Below are 20,008 nucleotides of genomic sequence, written 5' to 3'. Positions count from 1 at the left end.
TCAGATAGGACACGCAGTCTTTTACCTTCTGGAGACGACGAGCCACGGCTGGGTGTAACTCTTTATGCAGTCTCTTACATGCGGATCTAGTTCCACTCTGTTAAGAGATAAGGATGAGGACAATGAGATATGCAGACACATGCAAGCAGCTGAAAACTTTGAATTCTTCTCCTGTCTTAATTTGGACTTCATGGTCACGTTGTGAATACTCTGAATAAGCAAAGATAACGTGCAGAAAGTTGTTTTACAATGAATTTGGGGAGACAGTCTAAATATTTATTTTATTACAAAACAATCTGCTAAACTTCTTTGGAAGATGAATAAAGGCTTGTTACCCACCTCTGAACATCAGTTTAATCAATATTTTAAGACATTCAGAGAAACCTGTCAGTAAAAAACGCTGTCCTTTTTGGCTTTTTGTGAGCTCTAGAAAACCATGTTAATTGACTCATAAATTATCCTCTTATTTAACAATCATTGGCCTGTAACATACCCATCCTCTGGGACAGAGTGTCGAATAGTGCGACACTCCTTTTCCACCTGCTCCACCTTCAGGTCATCATCAGGAAAGTCTCCAAATTCCTGCATCAGGGCAGAGTCTCCACTTTTTAACTGCGACATGAAGAATTCCTCCAGGTCCAAGGGCTCCACTGCATCATACGTCTGAGGCTGGAGAATCGAAGAATGATGGAGAAAATATTGGGATTGGGAAGATGGAAATACATATCAGAAAAAAAAACAAAACATTAAAATTAAATATCTAGAAAATACTGGCAACCACCAGTGCTATCCTACAAGACAAAGAGGACACTATGGAAGAGAGCAACAAATGAATAATAACTAATGATTACATGCAGAGTGATGTGTAAACTTATAGAGAGTCCTATTGCAGGAATACTGCAGTGTATCTAAACACTGGTTCACGGTTACCTGATCCAGCCCTAACTATAAGCTTTTACAAGAAGCAAAATGGAAAACCAAACACTTTTCATTTTACAGTTTATACAGCCATTTGTAAAATTCAGACACACTACAGAGAAGAAAAAGGGAAGCATAACCAAACATGTTGAATCATGAATATTTTCTAATACCTCATACCTGTCTGAGAACAATAGACACAGGGACTTACACAAGCGGAAACCGGAACAAGCTGGCATTCAGGCTGTTTGTGTGTGTGTGTGTGTTTTTTTAAATCCTATTTTTAGACAGAAACTGTAACTCCATCTCTACTACATCAGATCATCACAAAAGCAAAGCTGTAGTGGTTTCAAAGTACAATATAAATGGGTTGAAAGTTTCATATTTAAGCCTTTTAACAAATCTGTACTCTGACACAGATGAGCTTTTATAATCATTAGAAAGTGTACCAAAGGGGGGGGGGGGGGGGGGGGGGGGGGGGGGAAGCACAACTGATGAGATAGCGCACCACACATCCTTTTTTGTCGTGCATTGCTGACTGTGGTCGTTAAAAAAATAAACAAAAAAAACAAAAAAGGAACCTGCATGGAGCAGGTGTCACTGCAGCAAACTGGGCAGACCTCCAATCTGATAATCATCAGGGGTTAGCTGAGGTAGGACAAAGGTTTAGAACCATATCCTATAATGGCTACATTTTCCAGACCAATTTTAAGCCTAGTCCCAGACGGAAAGCTTTTTTTTTTTTTTTTTTTTTTTTTAGTTTTTTAGTTTTGTTTTTGTTGTTGATGGAAATATTTTTAGTGACTGTGCTTAATCTGAGCCATGGAAATGGGCTAAATGTCATAATGAAAAATTACTAAAAAGAAAAAAACCCCAAAACTGATGAACAATAAAAGGAAGCCATTCTAAGAGTATGAATTTGAACAAGAACAGTCAGACATTTTTTAGAAGAATATTTCAGCTTTCAGTCACGCGGACTGTCCCATACAGGTAAAATACAGATAGCCTGTCAAAAACTGTGAGAGAAAGTGTGTCTTCAGGCAGACAGGAAACAGGGGGCCAAACCAGCTACTGGTATAGACAGTAAAAGATAACATGTATACACATAAGAGGTGGAAATACCTGCAGAAAAACATGAGTCACTGCTGTGCTTAACTTTTAAAAGCTGAGCAAATTCCATTTGCCTTCAGACATGTTTTTGCACATCAACCCACCCTAAGGGATATTTTTCCTCCACTAAGCAACGACGAGCATGTTGTTGCACACGGCCGATTATTAATGCTTAGCATGCAACACATGACAAAAGAATACACAGACAGCCAGAAGGAAGAACTATATCATTATTGTTTTAAATGAGAGGGCTCCGGTATAAAAAAAAAACTAACTCCTCCTCTCTACAGAGGACAACCTCAGTAGTACCATTATAGTAGCAAACTTCATCTGACTCCATGTGCATTTCTCTGGCTGTATGCCTCAAAGTTCAAAGAATCATTGTAACATGGCCTCTTTTTCTTGTTTTTCTTGTATGGAGGCTAACAAAAACAAATGAATGCAAATCTATGCATGCCTCTGATCAGTGCCTGCTGCTCTGTGGAGTCATCAGAGGTGCCAGCAAGAATCCAGCTTTCCTTGCAAAGCCAACAGCCACCAGACGTTTTTGACAAACTTGATCACAGGTGCAATAATTGCAGTGAAAACCATGAACGGCTGGAAGATGTGACAAAACTCAGTGAAGAATGTGCACAAATGATTAAATAAGACAAGCTTTTTTAAAAACAAAAAAAACAAATAAAGCATTTTCATGTAAAAATGACCATTTTTAGAAGCACATTACTGCTGTCGATATACAGGAGGAACACAGAAAAAAGAAACAGATGTAAAGAACCCAAGAGAAAATAAAGCTACAGTAAACATGACAGAAGATATGTGAGCAAAATCTCACTCTAGTTTCACAAAAAGACTGAGCTCAAGCCGACATCGCAAACTTACCCTGCTGAAAACTGAACACCATAAAAAGGAAGTGTACAAAATGGCGCACTCCGGATATGGGGAACCTACACTGTGTACCTACTGGCGCTCAGTGCTTTTGAGTGAAACTAAGCCACAGTGCAATGCACAGAACCCCTTTAAAGTGGGCTTCATAGACCTAGAAGCTTAAAGAAAACCATCAGCATTAGCAAAAATAAATCAGAAGCCACAGAGTCAATGCTTTAATTGGAGCCTGACTGTTTAGAGACCCACAAAACGTTTAGACATCAGTTTTAGACATTACAGTTCTCAGCTGAAAGGGACAAAACCACAAAACACTGAAGGAAGTGACATCAGCAAGGCGTCCCTCCATCAACTGGTGTTTCAACAGACAGGAACAGAAACTAGAGATACATACATGTGCATGCCACACACACACACACACACACACACACACACACACACACACACACACACACACACACACACACACACGGACTGCAAGCTTTTAAATTTGTTAATGTCTCTGACCAGGCAACAGTTTCAACTCAGGTTCAGTCAATATTAACGTAGTGATCCGCATAACAACTGCAGCAACAAGCACCCCTCCCTCATCCCTTTGCTAGACGGGACTGCTGAATAATGTAAAACTATCATCCCAGAGATTATGGTATTAAAAATCCTCTCCCGCATCCCAAATCCGGACATATTGAAGATTTGCCTGGATAAGCTGCAAGGTAGGCAGCGCCCATCCAGTGCCTGTCAGTATCCAAGGCACTGACCCATTTCTCAAGCAGGTTACAGATTAACCATGCTGCATGCTACAAGCCGGGTCAGGACAGCTGGCTCAAGTACTTCTCCTCAAGACCTGTCAGCCAGAAAGCTCAAGAATCATTACTAAAATAAAAATAAAAAAAATTTAAAAAAAAAAACAGCCCAAAAAAACATTATTTAAGGGTTTAAGCTCTGTCACTCAAACACAAATATATGTCACAAAACTTAACAACTGCAAGCTTTAGAGAATTTTACATGAGAGAAATGTAGGGCGACACAGAAGAAAAGATGCGAGGAAAAGACAGAAATAGACGAAAAGCGAGAAGACTGAGAGCAGAACATATAAAGCTGGGAGGCAGAGACAGAGGTTCAGAGGGTACTACAGAGAGTGCAGCGGGAGCAAATCCCCGCAAAGGATTACTGTGCATCATTCTGTCTGTAGGCATTGGAGGGCAGGGATCGTTCTCTGTCACGCTTCAAATGAGGAGAGTAGAAAACAACCTGCCATAATGACTTTCAAGTCTTTTCAGTATGTGCTACATTTTTCAACGCATGTTAAGCCAAAGAGCAGCGTCAGGCCGGTGTAAACGGCTATGCAGGCAGCTCTTTGCAAAAGCAGCAGCTCATGCTGTAGAAGAACTGTTTCAGGATTCAAAGCATAATCTTCAAGGTGAGACACCACACCGAGTCAGACAGTCCCAGAGCTAATGACAGCAAAGGCAGGATGTGAAAATGATACACTTATAACTCTCCAGTGGTATAAGCAGAATCACTAAAGCAGCATAAGAGGAAGCCACTCCACTGATGTTTTAGTCACAGCATGATTTTTCCCCCACTTCAACTAGGATTTCATCACTACTGCTCTGGTACAAGGGAAGTAATAATATATAGATGTAATATTACAGCACACTTAACATGTTACGCATTTGAATAAGGAAATATAAGCATAACTGGGAAAAAATACTTAAAAAAAAAAGTTCATATTGCTAACATTCCTTTCCTGAGATCTGCCTGCAGTTCAAATCTGGATGATATGACAATTTCCTGCTGAATAAAACAAAAGACTAAACTCCAAAAGCAAAAGAATTCTTTTAACAGAAGGAAACTCACCACAGTAAGCCACACTGTGGCCGAAGCGTTCGAGTTGGTTCGGCTGTGATGCAAGCCATGGTTCCCACCAAAGTGTTTCCTGATCTCTGCAGAAGAGTGCCTGAAACAAAATGTTAGAAAACACAGATTTATAAGGTTTTGTGTTCATGAGCCAGAGTATCATATTTGTGTGCTGTTTTAAAGGGAATGTTTGCTTTAAAACAAGCATTAAAAACTCTACAACCTCATCTTTTGTGTATAATTCCAACCACATGCACACATAGTGTATCTTAATGACAGATGCAACAGCACCAATTCCGCAATTGTTCTTAGTCGAATCGGCCAGCCATGGTGTTCCTATTCAACTATTGTTCACTCTCTACAGAAGCCCACCGCTGCTGGCTGTGTAGAGGCTTTGTCATGCTTGCGTTGAATGATATGGTGTCCCGCTGTAAGGGTCAGAGCAAGCAGGAAATCAACATGACACAAGAATGGAGTACTATTCAAATATGTTGGGTAGATGGTGTTTGTGTTTGCCTGTAGCTTTTACCAATAAGAAGGGAGAACAGTGCCCTGATTTTCTGCACACATTCCATCTCCATGATACGGCCACTAATACACTAGTTACTTATTTCTAATTAATCCACCATATCACTGGAGCCCCACCCAAATCTGCGCAACAGCAGCTCAGTAACAAAACCCCAGTCTGTGTATGTATGTGTAAGTATATGTCATTTTGAGTTTTCTCGTGTGCGTCTTCTGTTAAATTTACTCCATTTTCTGTGTATTGTTGCATATGCAAGCGTCAGAAAGAGTTTATTGTAACGCTGACGCACAGGGAAGCGTTAGAGGGCAAAGACTTGAGCAAATGGGTCACATTCCCGACTGCTTCGCCTGTGGTCAGTCTCACGGGTTCAGTAAGTCCCCTTGGCCATTGTTACAACATCGCTGTTACTAATTATCACCGCAAACTAATAACAAATGCTGTAAAGGAATGCCAGTATGTCAAAACCACTGAAGCTACAGAATCATGGAGCATGCACAATCTGATGAGCACTTTCATGGAAATTTCGAAAAAGAATTACAAAACAAGTACAAATTTCAAAGCTTAAAAACAAACTGGCATAATATGAATACTAACAACATGACACACAGTATTGTGCAAGGCTTGAGCCAAGCCCCATTTCTTTATATTTCCTCAGAAAATGTGAAATGGGTGCAGGGGTGTACTGAAACACATAAACATGCATGTAAATACAGTACATCAGGCAAAATCAGAGCTTGCACAGTTCTAATAAGCTTAAAAATCAATACATGGCATGAAAACCTTTATTCAATAATGTTGATGTCCTGGCACTGGGGAGGACGATCCATGACTGATGATGTTCTATTGTGTATTTTTCTATCCATGTATGCTTTTACTATACTGGCAATGCATTTCATTGTAATCAAAAATGAAGTTGTTGCCAATCATATACTTTCAAGATGGCATTACATGATGGATCAAAATCTGATGGTACTTTTCTGTGTTCATAATTCCACCCCCAACACCATGGCTAAAAAGCAACTCTAAACCATGACAGAGGCATCTCTCAGGCCCTCTTTGAGATCTTTACTAGATTTTTTCCCCATTACCTAAAGGAATGACTTTCAGATACTGTTCATCTGCTGCAGCTATTGTCCCCTAGGCCTGCCACTTCTTCTTTTGTCCTCCACTTGTCCAGTTTCCCCAAATATTTTAAGGAGGCGATGCACAATATGCCAAGCAACGCAAAAACCAAATTAATTTGTGATTCATGTGGTTCACTGGTTCATCCCCTTTCCCCCTATCACCATCCCTCTGAAAATCATCAGGTAGAAGAACTAGACTAAAAATTACTGCAAAACCAGACAATGTCCAACAAAAAAAAAAAAAAAAAAAAACTTGGACAGCCTGGAAAACTATTGCTCAAGATCGCTTTAAAAGTTCCAAGAAAGTCTGGCTGCTTGGAAATAAGAGGCGGATTAAGACTTTTGAACTGTACTGAGCTAACAACATGACATACTATTATTATGAATGTGTTTACTATACTTGAGCGAGCCTGTTTCAGTCATGCTGTTTATAACACATTCTCCTCCCCCTCTAAAGCACATAATATGCTGAGTCAATAAAATAACTGAATGCCAGAAAAGGTCATGGCATGGGTGGGAAAACAGTATACACAATTTACACAAAGGCCAAAGTCCAGCACTGCAGCAGCATTTTTATTTAAAGCCATAGCTAGCTGCTCACGGCCATTAAAACAGAGTTTTAAGAAAGTGGTGCTGCACAATAAGTAAAAAGAATTAATTGTGTACATTAAAAAACAAACACATATTGCAGCAATATGCTTGTAAAATAATCACACGAGCCAGATTAGAGGACACACACCCACACGAACAGGTACAGCTGATCAATTGACCAGATTAGCAACAGCAACACCAATGCAATGCAAAAAAAAGCTTTGCATTCATGGTTTAAAATATATTTTAACCACTATGCAAGTCAAAATACAGCTGCGGCCTGATTATAGTCTACAAAGTTACACACACATATCATAAAAACGCTCACACCTCATGTCTGCTCAGTATACGCACACAATCATATGGCGGTATCTAGTGAACAAGTGTAGAGCAGTATGTTTGTCCCTCGCGAGATAACACGGTGGACACTGGTTGTGGAGGACTCTCGCATACACACCTTTACCCTGTACCTCCATATCAATAAACTAATCTCTGTTCGCTCTCCTTAAAGGGAATGTGCCAGGTTACAGTTTTAGTATGTAATATGTCAGAACTGCATACACAGATGAGGTTTAAAAGGGGCTGCAGTATAATAAGCTTTAAAAAAAAAAAATCTATTTGTGGAGACCTAAGTGACACACACACAAAAAGAAATCACCCACCTCAAATGCCTCTTCTTCTGTCATGTTGTCTCTTTGAAATCAGAATAAGCTACTGTTGAGATTTTCATGACAAAACTAATAAAAAAATCCAATAAGGCTGAGGCTTTTTTGTCCAAAAGCAGATTGTCTGGTGGGTGTATTGAGTTTATACCCAAGACGATATAAACTCTGTAATAACCCTTCTCATTACATGAGACTTTATAAAGACATGCCCTTAACCACTCTAACTTGTGCCATTTCTACATATCTTCCATTGGTACTTTCTAGCTCATACAACCTAATAACACATACTGTACATAAAGTATAGCTAATATATGCACATGGGTCCATGTGCTACTACGCATTCACTGATACAGATTAAATGCCCGTCTATAAAAAGACAAGGCAAGTAAAACAGTATTCAGATCCAAGCAGGCATTTTTTTTTACCACTACACAAACAGCTTGACACAGCAGACAGCATCTGTGTCTCTCTTCAGTGGTGATGGGTCTTGGCATCCTTTGCTACATAAAACCAAAGCTGCTTTTGTTAGGAAAGATAAAAACAGAGCTTTGGTCACTTAAGCAAAATAACACCAAAAACAGCTTGCATCACTGATCTAGCAAAAACTGGTATCTGATTGTGGTTTTAGTAAGACATCATAAAGACACAATTCCTGGAAAAAGGAATTGCTTCTTGTGGATCAACCCAGAAACAAAACTTTATAAAGGGACAAATATTTGATTTTAAGCAATACTTGCCACTACTGGAAGCACTGCAAAGTTCATAAACAGGGTTGAATAAAAGTCAAGACTCTAAGAGCAAAAAAATGTTCACTGTAGGACCTTTCATCAAATCTATCAGATCCTGCTGAGTAAAGAAAAGTACTGAAATAGCTTTGGTTTAAACCAGCTTCTCATACAGAACTGCAAGCCTGAGATCTCTGAGAATACCAACAGTGGTGCTGCCAACTTCCACTGTGCTCTTATGTCTTGCCCTAAAAAAGTAACCAGACACTAGATCATCTTTAGACACTTTGTTACTAGCAGCCTATATCAATATGGTGTGCACTGTACTCTTAAAAAGAATTGAGGAAACCAGACAATTGGAGGACAACTGTGGCAGACATAAAACTGCAACAAAAGTCATGTCTTTAACAGGACTCAGACTATATCTGATGAAGCTGATGCGCCATCAGAAATAGTCTCAGTGGAAAAGTAGCTGACAATCAGTGACAGGTTTTTATAAAGTTTTGAATGCATAATAATGACTTTTGGTTAGAGTCATTGTCAGTATGTACAGAGAAGGTGAGGAAACAAGTAGATTCTAAGTGTCTACAGCCATCTGTAAAACAGTGCAGACTCTGTCATGGTTTGTGCATTTCAGCTAATGGTGTGAGATCTTGTCAAAATTATTGGAATTATGAACTAAGAAAAGCACCATCAGATTTGATCCACCGTGCAATACCAACAGGGAAGTATCTGAGTGGCAACAGCTTAATTATGATACCAATGTAGGTTGCCAAATTAGTGTGGAAGAGCGAAAATGTCTGCATATTGTGTGCTTGTGTTTTATGTTGATGTGATTGTTTTCATGTGGTGTGTACAAATGTCTGACTTCCACTGCAAGCCAATTTCCCCATAGGGAAATCGATCAGAGCTCAAACCTCAACATTACTGAAGCAGCGATGATGACTGAGAACGGAACAACAGGCAGCAAAGATGTTCATACCAAATATTGACTTTCCAAGTTCTTAGAATTGTACAATATGTTTATTTGCAGATGTTTTAATAAACCTCTGCACCCATTTCCCTAGTAAAGTTTAAAGAACTAAAGGCTGATTCAAGACCTTTCCACATTACTGTATATACCTACTTTTAACCTTAGCTAGATCCTTACAATACATTTTCATTCACCTACTCACACAAACTCTCAGCCACCACCATCATGTAAGGTGCCTGGCTCCTACTGGGGTGAATTTGTGGATGCCAGGAATCAAAAGCATCCAAAAGACTCCAATGTTTAAGCATTCACCATTTCCTATTTAATCCAATCTTGGAGACATCACGCACCTACAGTGGTGTGAAAAAGTGTTTGCCCCCTTCCTGATTTCCTCTTTTTTGTATATTTGTCACTCTTAAATGTTTCAGATCATCAAACAATACATGGGCCTGTGTGAAAAAAGTGATTGCCCCCTAAACCTAATAGCTGGTTGGGCCACCCTTAACAACAACAACAACAACAACTGCAATCAAGCATTTGCAATAACTGGAGGAAATTTAGCCCACTCATCTTTGCAGAATTGTTGTAATTCAGCCACACTGGAAGGTTTTCGAGCATGGACTGCCTTTTTATGGTCATGCCACAGCATCTCAATCAGATTCAGGTCAGAACTGACCTAGGCCACTCTAAAGTCTTTGTTTTTTTTAAGCTGTTCAGAGGTGGACTTGGTGGTTTGTTTTGGATCATTGTCCTGCTGCAGAACCCAAGTGCACTTCAGCTTGAGTTTACAAACACATGGCCAGATATTCTCCTTCAGGATGTTTTGGTAGACAGCAGAATTCAGCAAGTCTTCCATGTACTGACGCAGCAACACAGCCCGAGACCATCACACTACCAGCACCATAGTTTACTTTTGGTATGATGTTCCTTTCCTCAAACCTTCCAAAAAGTTCTTTTTTTTTGTCAAATGTGAAACAAGCCTTTGTGTTCTTTTTTGCTCAGCAATGTTTTGTGTCTTGGAACTCTGCCATGGATGCCATTTCCATAGTCCCTCTCTTTTTCTTTTTTAAAATCGTGGAACTATGAACTCTGACCTTAACTGAGACATGTGACGCCTGCGGTTCTTTAATGTCATTCTGGGTTCTTTTGCAACCTCCTGGATGAGTCGTCGTGGGGTTAGGGTTAGGGAGTAATTTTGGTAGGCCGGTCACTCCTGGAAAAAGCTTCACCACTCTTCCAAGTTTTCTCCATTTGTGTATAATGGCGCTCACTTTGGTTCAATTGAGTCTCAAAGTTTTAGAAACTGATTTGTAACCCTTTCCAGACTGACAGAGAGTGACTTTGTTTCTCAGGTCTTTCTTCAGATCGTGGCATGATGTGTTGCTTTTCAAGATCTTTTAGCCTGCTTCACTTTGTCAGACAGGTTCTCTTTAAGCGATTTCTTGATTCAGCAGGTCCACCAGTAATCAGGCCCGAGTGTGTTTAGGGAAACTCAGCCTTACAAAAATGTGGTTAATCAAATTCATTATTTAACAAGAGAAGCAGTTACTTTTTCACACAAGACCAGGTAGGTTTGGTTAACTTTTCTCCCTTAATTAAGTTTAAAAACTGCATTTTGTACAACTCAATTTCAGTTCAATTCAATTATATTTACATAGTGAGTGAGAAAGGTGACTGAAGAAGAAACACTCATGCATCATGGGAATTCCCCAGGAGCCTACGCCTATTGCAGCATAACTAAGGGAGGATCCAGCCCCAGCTATATGCTTTATCAAAAAGGAGAGAGTGTTTTTGATAAGCCTGATCTTAAAAGTAGAGACGGTGTCTGTGTCCCAAATCCAAAGTGGAAGCTGCATGGTTCCACAGATGATCTGAAACATGCAAGTATAACAAATATGCAAAACACTAAGAAATCAGAAAGGGGGCTAATACTTTTTCACGACTGCTAATTTTGTCATCATTTTTGCATAATTTTTGTCAACTCTGGGGTCATAAACCTCCTTTATTCTACATTTCATTGTGTAATTATAAGCAGAAATGAAATAGAAAGCATTTGAGGTGCAATGCAGTACAAAAAGCAGCAAAAAAGCAAGGTGGCAACTTAAAAAAATAATATAAAATATTTTTTTTTTTTAAATCTAAAAGTAACTTGTGATTTCACCATTATATTGCCTGAATTACTGTATATATATTCAGTTTTACAGTAACCAGGTTACCACAGTGCATATGAAAACATTGTTTGAGTTTCTATGTAACTTAATATCTTTGAGTAACCTTATTGTGTGTGTTTGTAGTGTTACTGACGGACACATAAAACATGCTTATAGGCTTTTTAGATCACGCTAAACCTCAATTAAAACTTCTCATAAATTCTCCTTTTGGGGACATGACATTTGAATCACTATTAAGAAAACATTTTCCTAGCTGAACACAAAGCCTGAAGACAATCATTAAAAGTAGTTTTCTTTGCCTTTTTCCTCCCCAAGTGATGATTTTAGAAAATTTAATCAACACTGATGAGGACGGCACTATCAAAACAGCTGCTCCCCGGGAGTCAGTATGAAGCCACTGTTGAACTGCTGATGAGAGATCAGGCTCAGTGCTAAGACACAACAAGCCTCACACTATAATCATGTTATTTGTTAGTAAAAGGGCTTAAAATGCCTCACAAGTCATACTGTGCAGACAAAATGCTGCAATTACAATAAAACCCTAGCTTAGCATCATTAATCAGCTTTGATATTTTTCAATTATAAACACAGTTGATTAGTTCATACCTTATTAGACAAAAAAAAAAAAATTGGTGAATGATAACATGCTTGAATAATTAGACATTTACAGTCTGTAAGACTTCCCTAATGGATCAGCTGTTACGATATTGTCAGCATTATTTTCACTGTCATACTATGACAATGACATTGTTCTTAAGAAAAAATAAGATTCTCCTTTTCAAAGACACTGAGACTGGACAGCAAGGCTAAATATCTTATCATTTATCAGACATAAATAATTTTTGTTGAAGCTGCTTTGTGGGTTAAATATATACACAAGATGTCAGGTACGCCCCTCATTGGTCAGTAAACAATGGGTTACTTTTATCAGATGACACAGGGGAACTGGTGGTGGTCAGAGGGCCCGGTGGCGCCTGTGTCCCGCAGCCTCGCCTCTGTCAGTGCGCCCCAGGGCAGCTGTGGCTACAATGTAGCTTGCTATCGCCAGTGTGTGAATGTGTGTGTGAATGGGTGGATGACTGAATGTAGTGTAAAGCACTTTGGGGTCCTATGGACTAGAAAAGCGCTATACAAATGCAGGCCATTTACCATTTACCAATTATAGAGTACTGAAAAAAGTCTCGGGCTGCCCCTGTTTTCCTTATATTTAGCTTCCAAGGAACCAGACTTTCTTGCAGTTTTTTAAAATGGTCTTGAAAAATAGCTCTCTAGGCTTTCTGAAGGTCTTTTAAACCTTTTCTTTGGACATTATCTGCTTTTTCAACAGTTTTCAATCTATTTCTTTTATCTGAACATTTTTAGCAGAAAGTTTTATTTGTTGACCCACTTAACACTGATGTATGAATCATTCGAACATACGTACCTAACTCAAGAGACCTTAAGTTGTGCCTACACATAATAGACAACTTAGGAAAGACTCAATTTTAAATTGTATCTTTTGGGTACTTTATTACTCAGTCTGTCAGAAAAACACCAAATCTTTCCCAGTTCTTTAGTTGAATCTCTCAAAAGCACAATAGAAGAAGCTTTTAAAACTATTTACAGCAGATAATGACTTTCAAATACTGTTTAAGTCCTTGAGTAATAGGAAATAAAATTCAGCAGTCAAGAAGTCATTCTTCAGCAAGGGAAACAAGGAGAAAAGGCCAAGTGATGACTCTAAGTTTTAAAGTTGTGGTTCAAATGGTCAACGTGCACAATATGTACAACAGTGCCTGTAAAACATGGTGGAGGCTCTGTCATGATTTGGCGCCGAATTTCAGTCGGTGTTAGAGATCTTGTCAAAATGGATGGAATTATGAACACAGAAAAGCACCACCAGATTTTGATTCACTATGCAGTACCATCTAGGAAGCATCTGATTGGTGACAGCTTAATTTATCAGCTTTGACAATAATACCAAACAAATAGAAAACTCTGAGTCACGGATTGGCCTCCCCAGAGCCTAGAGCTCAGCATTATTGAAGCAGTGTGTTATTATCTTGACAAAGAACAGAATAAGAGACAACATCCAAAGAAGAGCTACGAATGTCCTTCAAGAAGCCTGAAGAACTTTTCCCGAAGACTGCTAAACAAAATGGCAAGAAAGCTTGCTAAAGTAAGTTCAGGCTGTGTTGAAGAATAAAGGTGGACATACTAAATATTGACTTGTTAAGCTTAAGCTTAAACAAATTACTGTCCCAATTTTCCTAGCAAAATGAGGCTTGGCTCAAGACTTTTGTATAGTTATATTAGATCATGCTGGGGGAGAATTTCCTTATCTGTGGGCACAACAGTTGTGTAATTCTTGTGCAGTTCTGAGGTCCAGTCTTTGAAGGGAACCCTCACAAGCATAGGGAGAACATTCAAACTCCACACAGGACAGGTGGTGGAAACCCAGGACCTTCTTGCTGTGAGGAAATACTGTTAATCCTCACACCACACCTACTTGTAGAGCAAGAACCCTTTACCCCAAAGAAGTAGGCCCCTTTTTGTTATGTCATACATTGCAGGTCTCCACTTGCCATGTGTGCATATGGTGTATTCCTTCCAGCTTTTTAGAAATCAATACCCAAGTGTTTCTCAGACAGAGTCTGCTTCTACCCCCTTCCTCACAGCAACATCTCTGATCAATAAGCCCCAGAGATGGCAAATTTGATTACTCCCACCAAGCATAAAATTATCTATATTAGCAAGACATAGGTAGATCCTTGAACCTTTAAAACCCTTTCCCTCCTCTCAGTGTTTTTCCTTAATCTGAGCAGGGGAGGAAACACAGGAAAACAGACAGAAGTGTGGTATAAATGACAAGAGCAGGAAAGCAGACCAAAGGGATGCCCCCAGTGTGCATCTCATACTATCATATGTCTCCAGACTTAATGGGCCTTAGTGCTATCAGCACAATCACGACTCAGCTTCCTGTCAAAGGGAGGCACGCACAAACACAGCAGTCATTTAGCAAGGCTCAGGTCACAGGCAGGCTCAAAGCATGAAAAACTGGCTGTAAGGAATTATAATTTCCAGCTTAGTCCGACTGCTTTATCTGCACACATTTAGCCAAAGTTTGTAGGAAACTGCTTTTTTTTGACACTCCACTGGCTCATAACTCAGTGGCCCACCAACAGACAGGCAGGTTCACAGATGTCATTAGCGAAAAAACCCAGAGGAAATCAGATGAAATTCAATCTAGATCCCCCCTCCTCGCTGAAGCGTATTGAAAGACAGAGGCCCAGCATCTACAGCTGTCCTCACACCTGTTACCATATGCTCTTCAGTCCAATCACATTCAATCTCGGAATATTAAATGTCCAGCAGCTACCTAGAGTCTACGCAAAAAAACTGGACACTCAGCTCATGTTATATTTTTGACTGACATATTTTCACTGCAGTTTTCCATTCCTCTTTTTTTTTTATATGCTTATGAAGAAACACACATTTCCTGATTTTAAACTGCCATTAGCAAAAAAGTGAAGTAAAACCAGTGAGTGACTTAGTGTCCCAGGTCGCAGGATTTCCTTCGCACTCCATCCTGATAAGAGGTGCCAAGGAAGGAAGTCTTCATAATTAATATATAAAATACAAGTAACATACAAGAAGAACTCAGTAAATATGGATTTGATTTGTTGACATGGAAAATAACAGGTCTTACAGCTTACTAGTGCACAGACAGCATAGATCAGGTTCATCTTGTGACAACTGTTCCTCTTTGTTCATGTGAGCTGCTTATGTATGGACTATGTTGCCTTGCATGGCTCTCTAGGTTTTTCCCCCTTTCACATCTGACTTTAGCTTGCACTTTTTCAAACAAGTGCATTTGAACTTTAATTTCTCCAACAATTGTCCAAACAACGTTAAGTATCATGGTAGCCACAATGAGTGCAGTAGTTTGTACTCATTATCAGATTTCAAAACCAACTCAGTTAGCAGCCAGTGTAACTCATAGATTTGTGTTAAATCTTCATCAGTGTTTTCAGCATTTACTTGCCATCCACTCAAAAGCATTTCCCCCTCACCATTCATTTTCCACCATTATCAATTTCCGTGATCGACTTTGCTGTTCTCTTTTTCACTTGCATCGAGCACCTGTTTAGTCTTTATACTGACATCAGCACAAACTCAATCCCAGCCAGCCCCCCCCCCCCCCTCCCCTTAACTACAAGCACTTGAAAGCAAACATAACAACAGATATTTAAAGTATCTGCATCAGTGCCTTCAGTCTCGACAACAATAAGATTCTTTCAGGAGGATACAACCCTTAAGTATAATATGGGTTATAAATCAATGTGGTTCTCATGTCACATTGAATAGCAGCAGAATATCCAAAATCTAATCACAGTGAGTGTTAATCTATTCCATCGTTGCTCTTTTACTATGAAAAGGTGCTACAGTACAGCAGCCACTAATCAGTGCCTCTCTGCTGGCTCATCAGTAGATTCAGGCTGTGACCCAAGATCTCTCACATCCCTTAGCAGCTGAGCTCAGCTCTGCTCAGCACATCACAGCACAGCAAGTCGTCATGATTCTTCCAGGCTATTAAAAACAAGAACATGGATTTTCTTGACTAAGTGATTTGTCAATCGACAGTATCAAACATTTGGTGTAACCAGTGTGCTCATCTTTCACAAAATATGGCTACTACTATATGGCTCTTTAAGCGTTACACATATGAAAACTTCTAAAAGCTGTATATGACCAAAAAAAAAAAAAAACCTTTTCAGGGTTAAACTGATCCACACAAACTGACCTCCTCTACCATTTCAAAGGAGGCCCTACAGAACCTTATAAATATATTCCATCACAGTAGATAAATAGTGTATTTTTGTTAAATGACCCTACTGCACAGGAGGCATGGTACACAATAGACTTCCATGTACATACTTCCTCCACACCTGCTCAAGTGTCACAGCAGGAACTATGACCACATCCCTAGTCATTTATACAAGCTCTATGAGCTAGTCAGCCCTCCAAAAATACAGGAAATGGTCACATTAGTAACAGTAGATATATATAATCAGCATCCTCACGAGGAGGAAGTGACATAAATAATGTGCAAATCGTTTAGCTTGGTGATAAAAGCTCAGCATGCTGCTCAAATCTGACATGTATGTAAATAAAGAGCAAGAAATAAACAAATTCATGCATGACCGACTGAGCACATGGCTGCCACTGTAAGCTTAACACAAGTTAATATATAATAATTTTATAGCATTTTGTAAATGTAAACAAGGGGTGGCCACTTTTGGCCACGAACAAGCTGAAAGGGTTTTTTTTATGTTTTTCTGCCACTGCAGAAAAAAACAATGTTCCACAAATGTCATTGATGGTGTTAATTATTGCTATGCATCTAACCTTAATCATGGTTAGCAAATAAATCAGATGGCATGTATTATTTAGAAAAAAACTGGGATTTTATGATTTTCTCTATTAATGAGTTGTTATGATTATGTGCTCTAACTGGTATTTAAAGGGTTAAATTTCAGAATTTTAATGAAATTTTGATTTTGATGAACAGCCCTGATGCTAATCTAAAAAATCATGTAAAAAAAAAAACTGGACATTTTTCTTAATATATAATAATTTTATAGCATTTTGTAAATGTAAACAAGGGGTGGCCACTTTTGGCCACGAACAAGCTGAAAGGGGTTTTTTATGTTTTTGGTCTCTCTGCACTAAAATAACAATGCATTATAATCAATGTTGATGTGAATCAATTACATGCCCCAGCCTCTACTATTAATAATACAAGAAATTTCAGTAGCAATGCAATTATATAAAATTGTGAGATTTGAGGTTGTCGTCCAGCTGGTGCAGTGGACAAACAAACTGGTGTTTAAAGGGTTAAAAAATAAAAAAGTAATAATTATTTTATATTTATGGAAAGAACTGAAGTTACTTAAAAGCTTTATGCAAAAAAAAAAAATGGCAAAAAAACAAAAATAATAAAAAATTACAGACCTAATCTGTAGGTGGCCACTTGTGGCCATGAACAAGCTGAAAGGGTGGTGTTTTTGAACAAGGCCTGAGGGTTAATCATAACCTGCCATAAATTCTCTGAGCATTTAAAGTTGCAGTAAAGTTGGCTGTTTATAATCCTCCAGGCTGCCTTCTTTTCTCTTTTTTTCCCGGGACACAGTGAATCAACCTGCAGCATTGACATTCACAACATGTGGCTGCCTGCTTCACTCTGGACTTCCCTGAAGGGGAAGTAAGACTTCACATTCACTCCTAAACTAAACCAAACCAAACCAAACCGTGCCCCCAATACTATATTATAATTTCTCTACATTTACCTGTTGATTTTCAGAGCGAAAGCCCGCCGATCTGCGCTGCCCAGAGAAGCCATACGCGAGTCTGAAGTCCAGTCCGGCGACGGTGTCGCTGGTGGCTTTGGTGTTTTCTCGCGGTTTGGCACCGTCGCTCTCTCCGACGCACCGCTCCTCCAGCTTCGCTACAGCTCAACTGTCACACCAACGCTCATCTTGGTTGCGGCGGCAGCAGCTTAACTGGGTGTAAACTTCCGCATTTAATGAGAGCCATCCCGTGGAGACAGAGGGGGAGAGAGAGGGAGGTAGACATCGACGGTGCGAGAGTGGGAGGGGATGTGATGGGACAGGCTGGATGAGGCGCGCGCGCTCCCTCGCTGCCGTGGTGAGCTTTAACAAGCGCTTTCCTTCAGTGTGTGTGTGTGTGTGTGTGTGTGTGTGTGTGTGAGAGAGAGAGAGAGAGAGAGAGAGAGAGAGAGAGAGAAAAGCGCTGACCACTTTCGGCGTGACACTCAGACTGAGAGGGAAACCAAATAAATACACTTGTTTGATAGGTTGGCTCTGTCCAAATCCAAAAACGTCAGATTCACTTTTAACCACAACCGTAACCACATGAAGGTGCTTTAACCCAAACCCTGGCGGTGGAACCCTGAACCAAACATAGGTGTAGATTATCTCTGCTATGCATCGTGCCACCAGTATGATGGTGCACAAATCAAATCATCTGCTAAAAAAAAAAAAGATTGCTGGTATATAAACTGTTATAAATGCCTTGCTGGCCTGTAACTTGCTCAAAAAAAAAAAAAAAAGCTATATTGGTTTTAATGAAGATTACTGAGTAGGTGCAATAATGTAGACTCATAAGGATACAGGAAAAACAGGGCATGTCTTTATATTATGTATAACTCCATTGTTTCAGTTGATTACAGCCTATTTACCAAAAATGAACAAAGATATTAGACATTGACAAACTAACAAAAAACAAATGTAAGCATCAGGAGTTTGGGAGCTAATTAAACAGGTGGGAGCAAACTGTTTGATCATTCATTAATTGTAAAATTGTCAAAATGTTAAAAAGTCTGCAGACAATGTTTAAAACTAAGTAAAGAGCCATCTTAACGAAACCTTAGTAAGTTAAAGAATAAGTTGTTCTCTAGCATGTGGAGAGATAGTCTCTCACTAAGAGAACTAACGGTATGTTTATTGTGACAGAAAGGGTCCCATTAACTATACTGCTTCAGTGTAACCAGTGCAAAGCACCTAATGTTCAAAAAGCAAAAAAACCCAAACAACAACAACAACACACACATCATACACTCACATACAAAACAGCAAAAAAATAGGACAATAGGGATGACATTCAAAATAAACCAAAATTGTACATAACCCCCCTCCCACCCACCCACACACACACACTTCTTCCACCTCACGGTATTAGCTTAAATCTGATAACAGTGCTATTGTTCCAACCTTTTCTCTCCCACTTCTTGCTGAAGTCTTGTTGTATATCGCAAGTGTTCCTGAGTATGTAACCTCTAAAAAGTGTAAAGTTTTTTAACAACACATTTTTTTGGGGGGAAGATATTTTTCACTATTCTCCATGTTTCACGCAGTGTTTAGCCACAAAAACAAGAAATTATGCAATCCAGAAGTTATAAGTTCCTATGGGAGTCTATGCTATGGTGCCGTTTTGCTTGGTCTAAGCCTCACAAACACTGGAAAACACATCAAGGGGATGCACACACACACAAACACACAAAGAAAAGAAAAGAAAATCTAAACAGAACATAACTGTCTTGTTTTGGAGTGTAGCAGAGCTCAGCAGCAGAGTACAAGAACAAATGATGAGCTGTTTATTTTAGACTGTTACAAAGCCCATAATAACATACATTCCAAAATGGAAACAAAGTATGGTCCACAATTGCCAAGAAACATACAAACAAGGACAGGGATACACACAGAGAAGCAGATGGACAGGTAGCAGTGTAAGTACAAAAAGAGGCTTTAATTATGCATACAGAGGCAATGAAAATCAAAGAAGAGGGGAAAGACTTGGGTAACCAAAAACAGCTGTTGCTAATCAAGGATAAGAAGCTACAGGAAGTAAAAGTAAATAGAAGACAGGAGAGGCAAATCAAAATAAAACATACTAATCTGAAAG

The 20,008-nt window shown here is 39.3% G+C and overlaps 1 protein-coding gene across 3 annotated transcripts in view; it reads right to left on the bottom strand.

Moving 5' to 3' along the window:
- dock8 (dedicator of cytokinesis 8) overlaps positions 1-18,158 on the bottom strand; it is a 55,525-nt gene extending 37,367 nt beyond the window's left edge. For all 3 annotated transcript variants that reach the window (XM_086314668.1, XM_086314666.1, XM_086314667.1), the window contains exons 1-4: positions 17,875-18,158; positions 4,771-4,870; positions 494-669; positions 26-97 (exon numbers count right to left, since the gene is read on the bottom strand). In XM_086314668.1, coding sequence (XP_086170794.1) covers positions 26-97; positions 494-669; positions 4,771-4,870; positions 17,875-17,927 — 401 coding nt within the window. In that variant the 5' untranslated portion in view covers positions 17,928-18,158. The remainder of the gene's footprint in view (positions 1-25; positions 98-493; positions 670-4,770; positions 4,871-17,874) is intronic.
- Positions 18,159-20,008: the final 1,850 nt, after the last annotated feature.

The sequence above is a fragment of the Aulonocara sp. 'chitande type north' Nkhata Bay genome, linkage group LG12 (genome assembly GCF_057382095.1).
Source record: "Aulonocara sp. 'chitande type north' Nkhata Bay isolate Kocher_YH1m ecotype deep benthic linkage group LG12, A_spYH_male_GT1.1, whole genome shotgun sequence".
Classification (NCBI taxonomy): domain Eukaryota; kingdom Metazoa; phylum Chordata; class Actinopteri; order Cichliformes; family Cichlidae; genus Aulonocara; species Aulonocara sp. 'chitande type north' Nkhata Bay.
The sequence above is the reverse complement of the archived record's forward strand: the minus strand, read 5'-3'. Positions and strand labels throughout refer to the sequence as shown.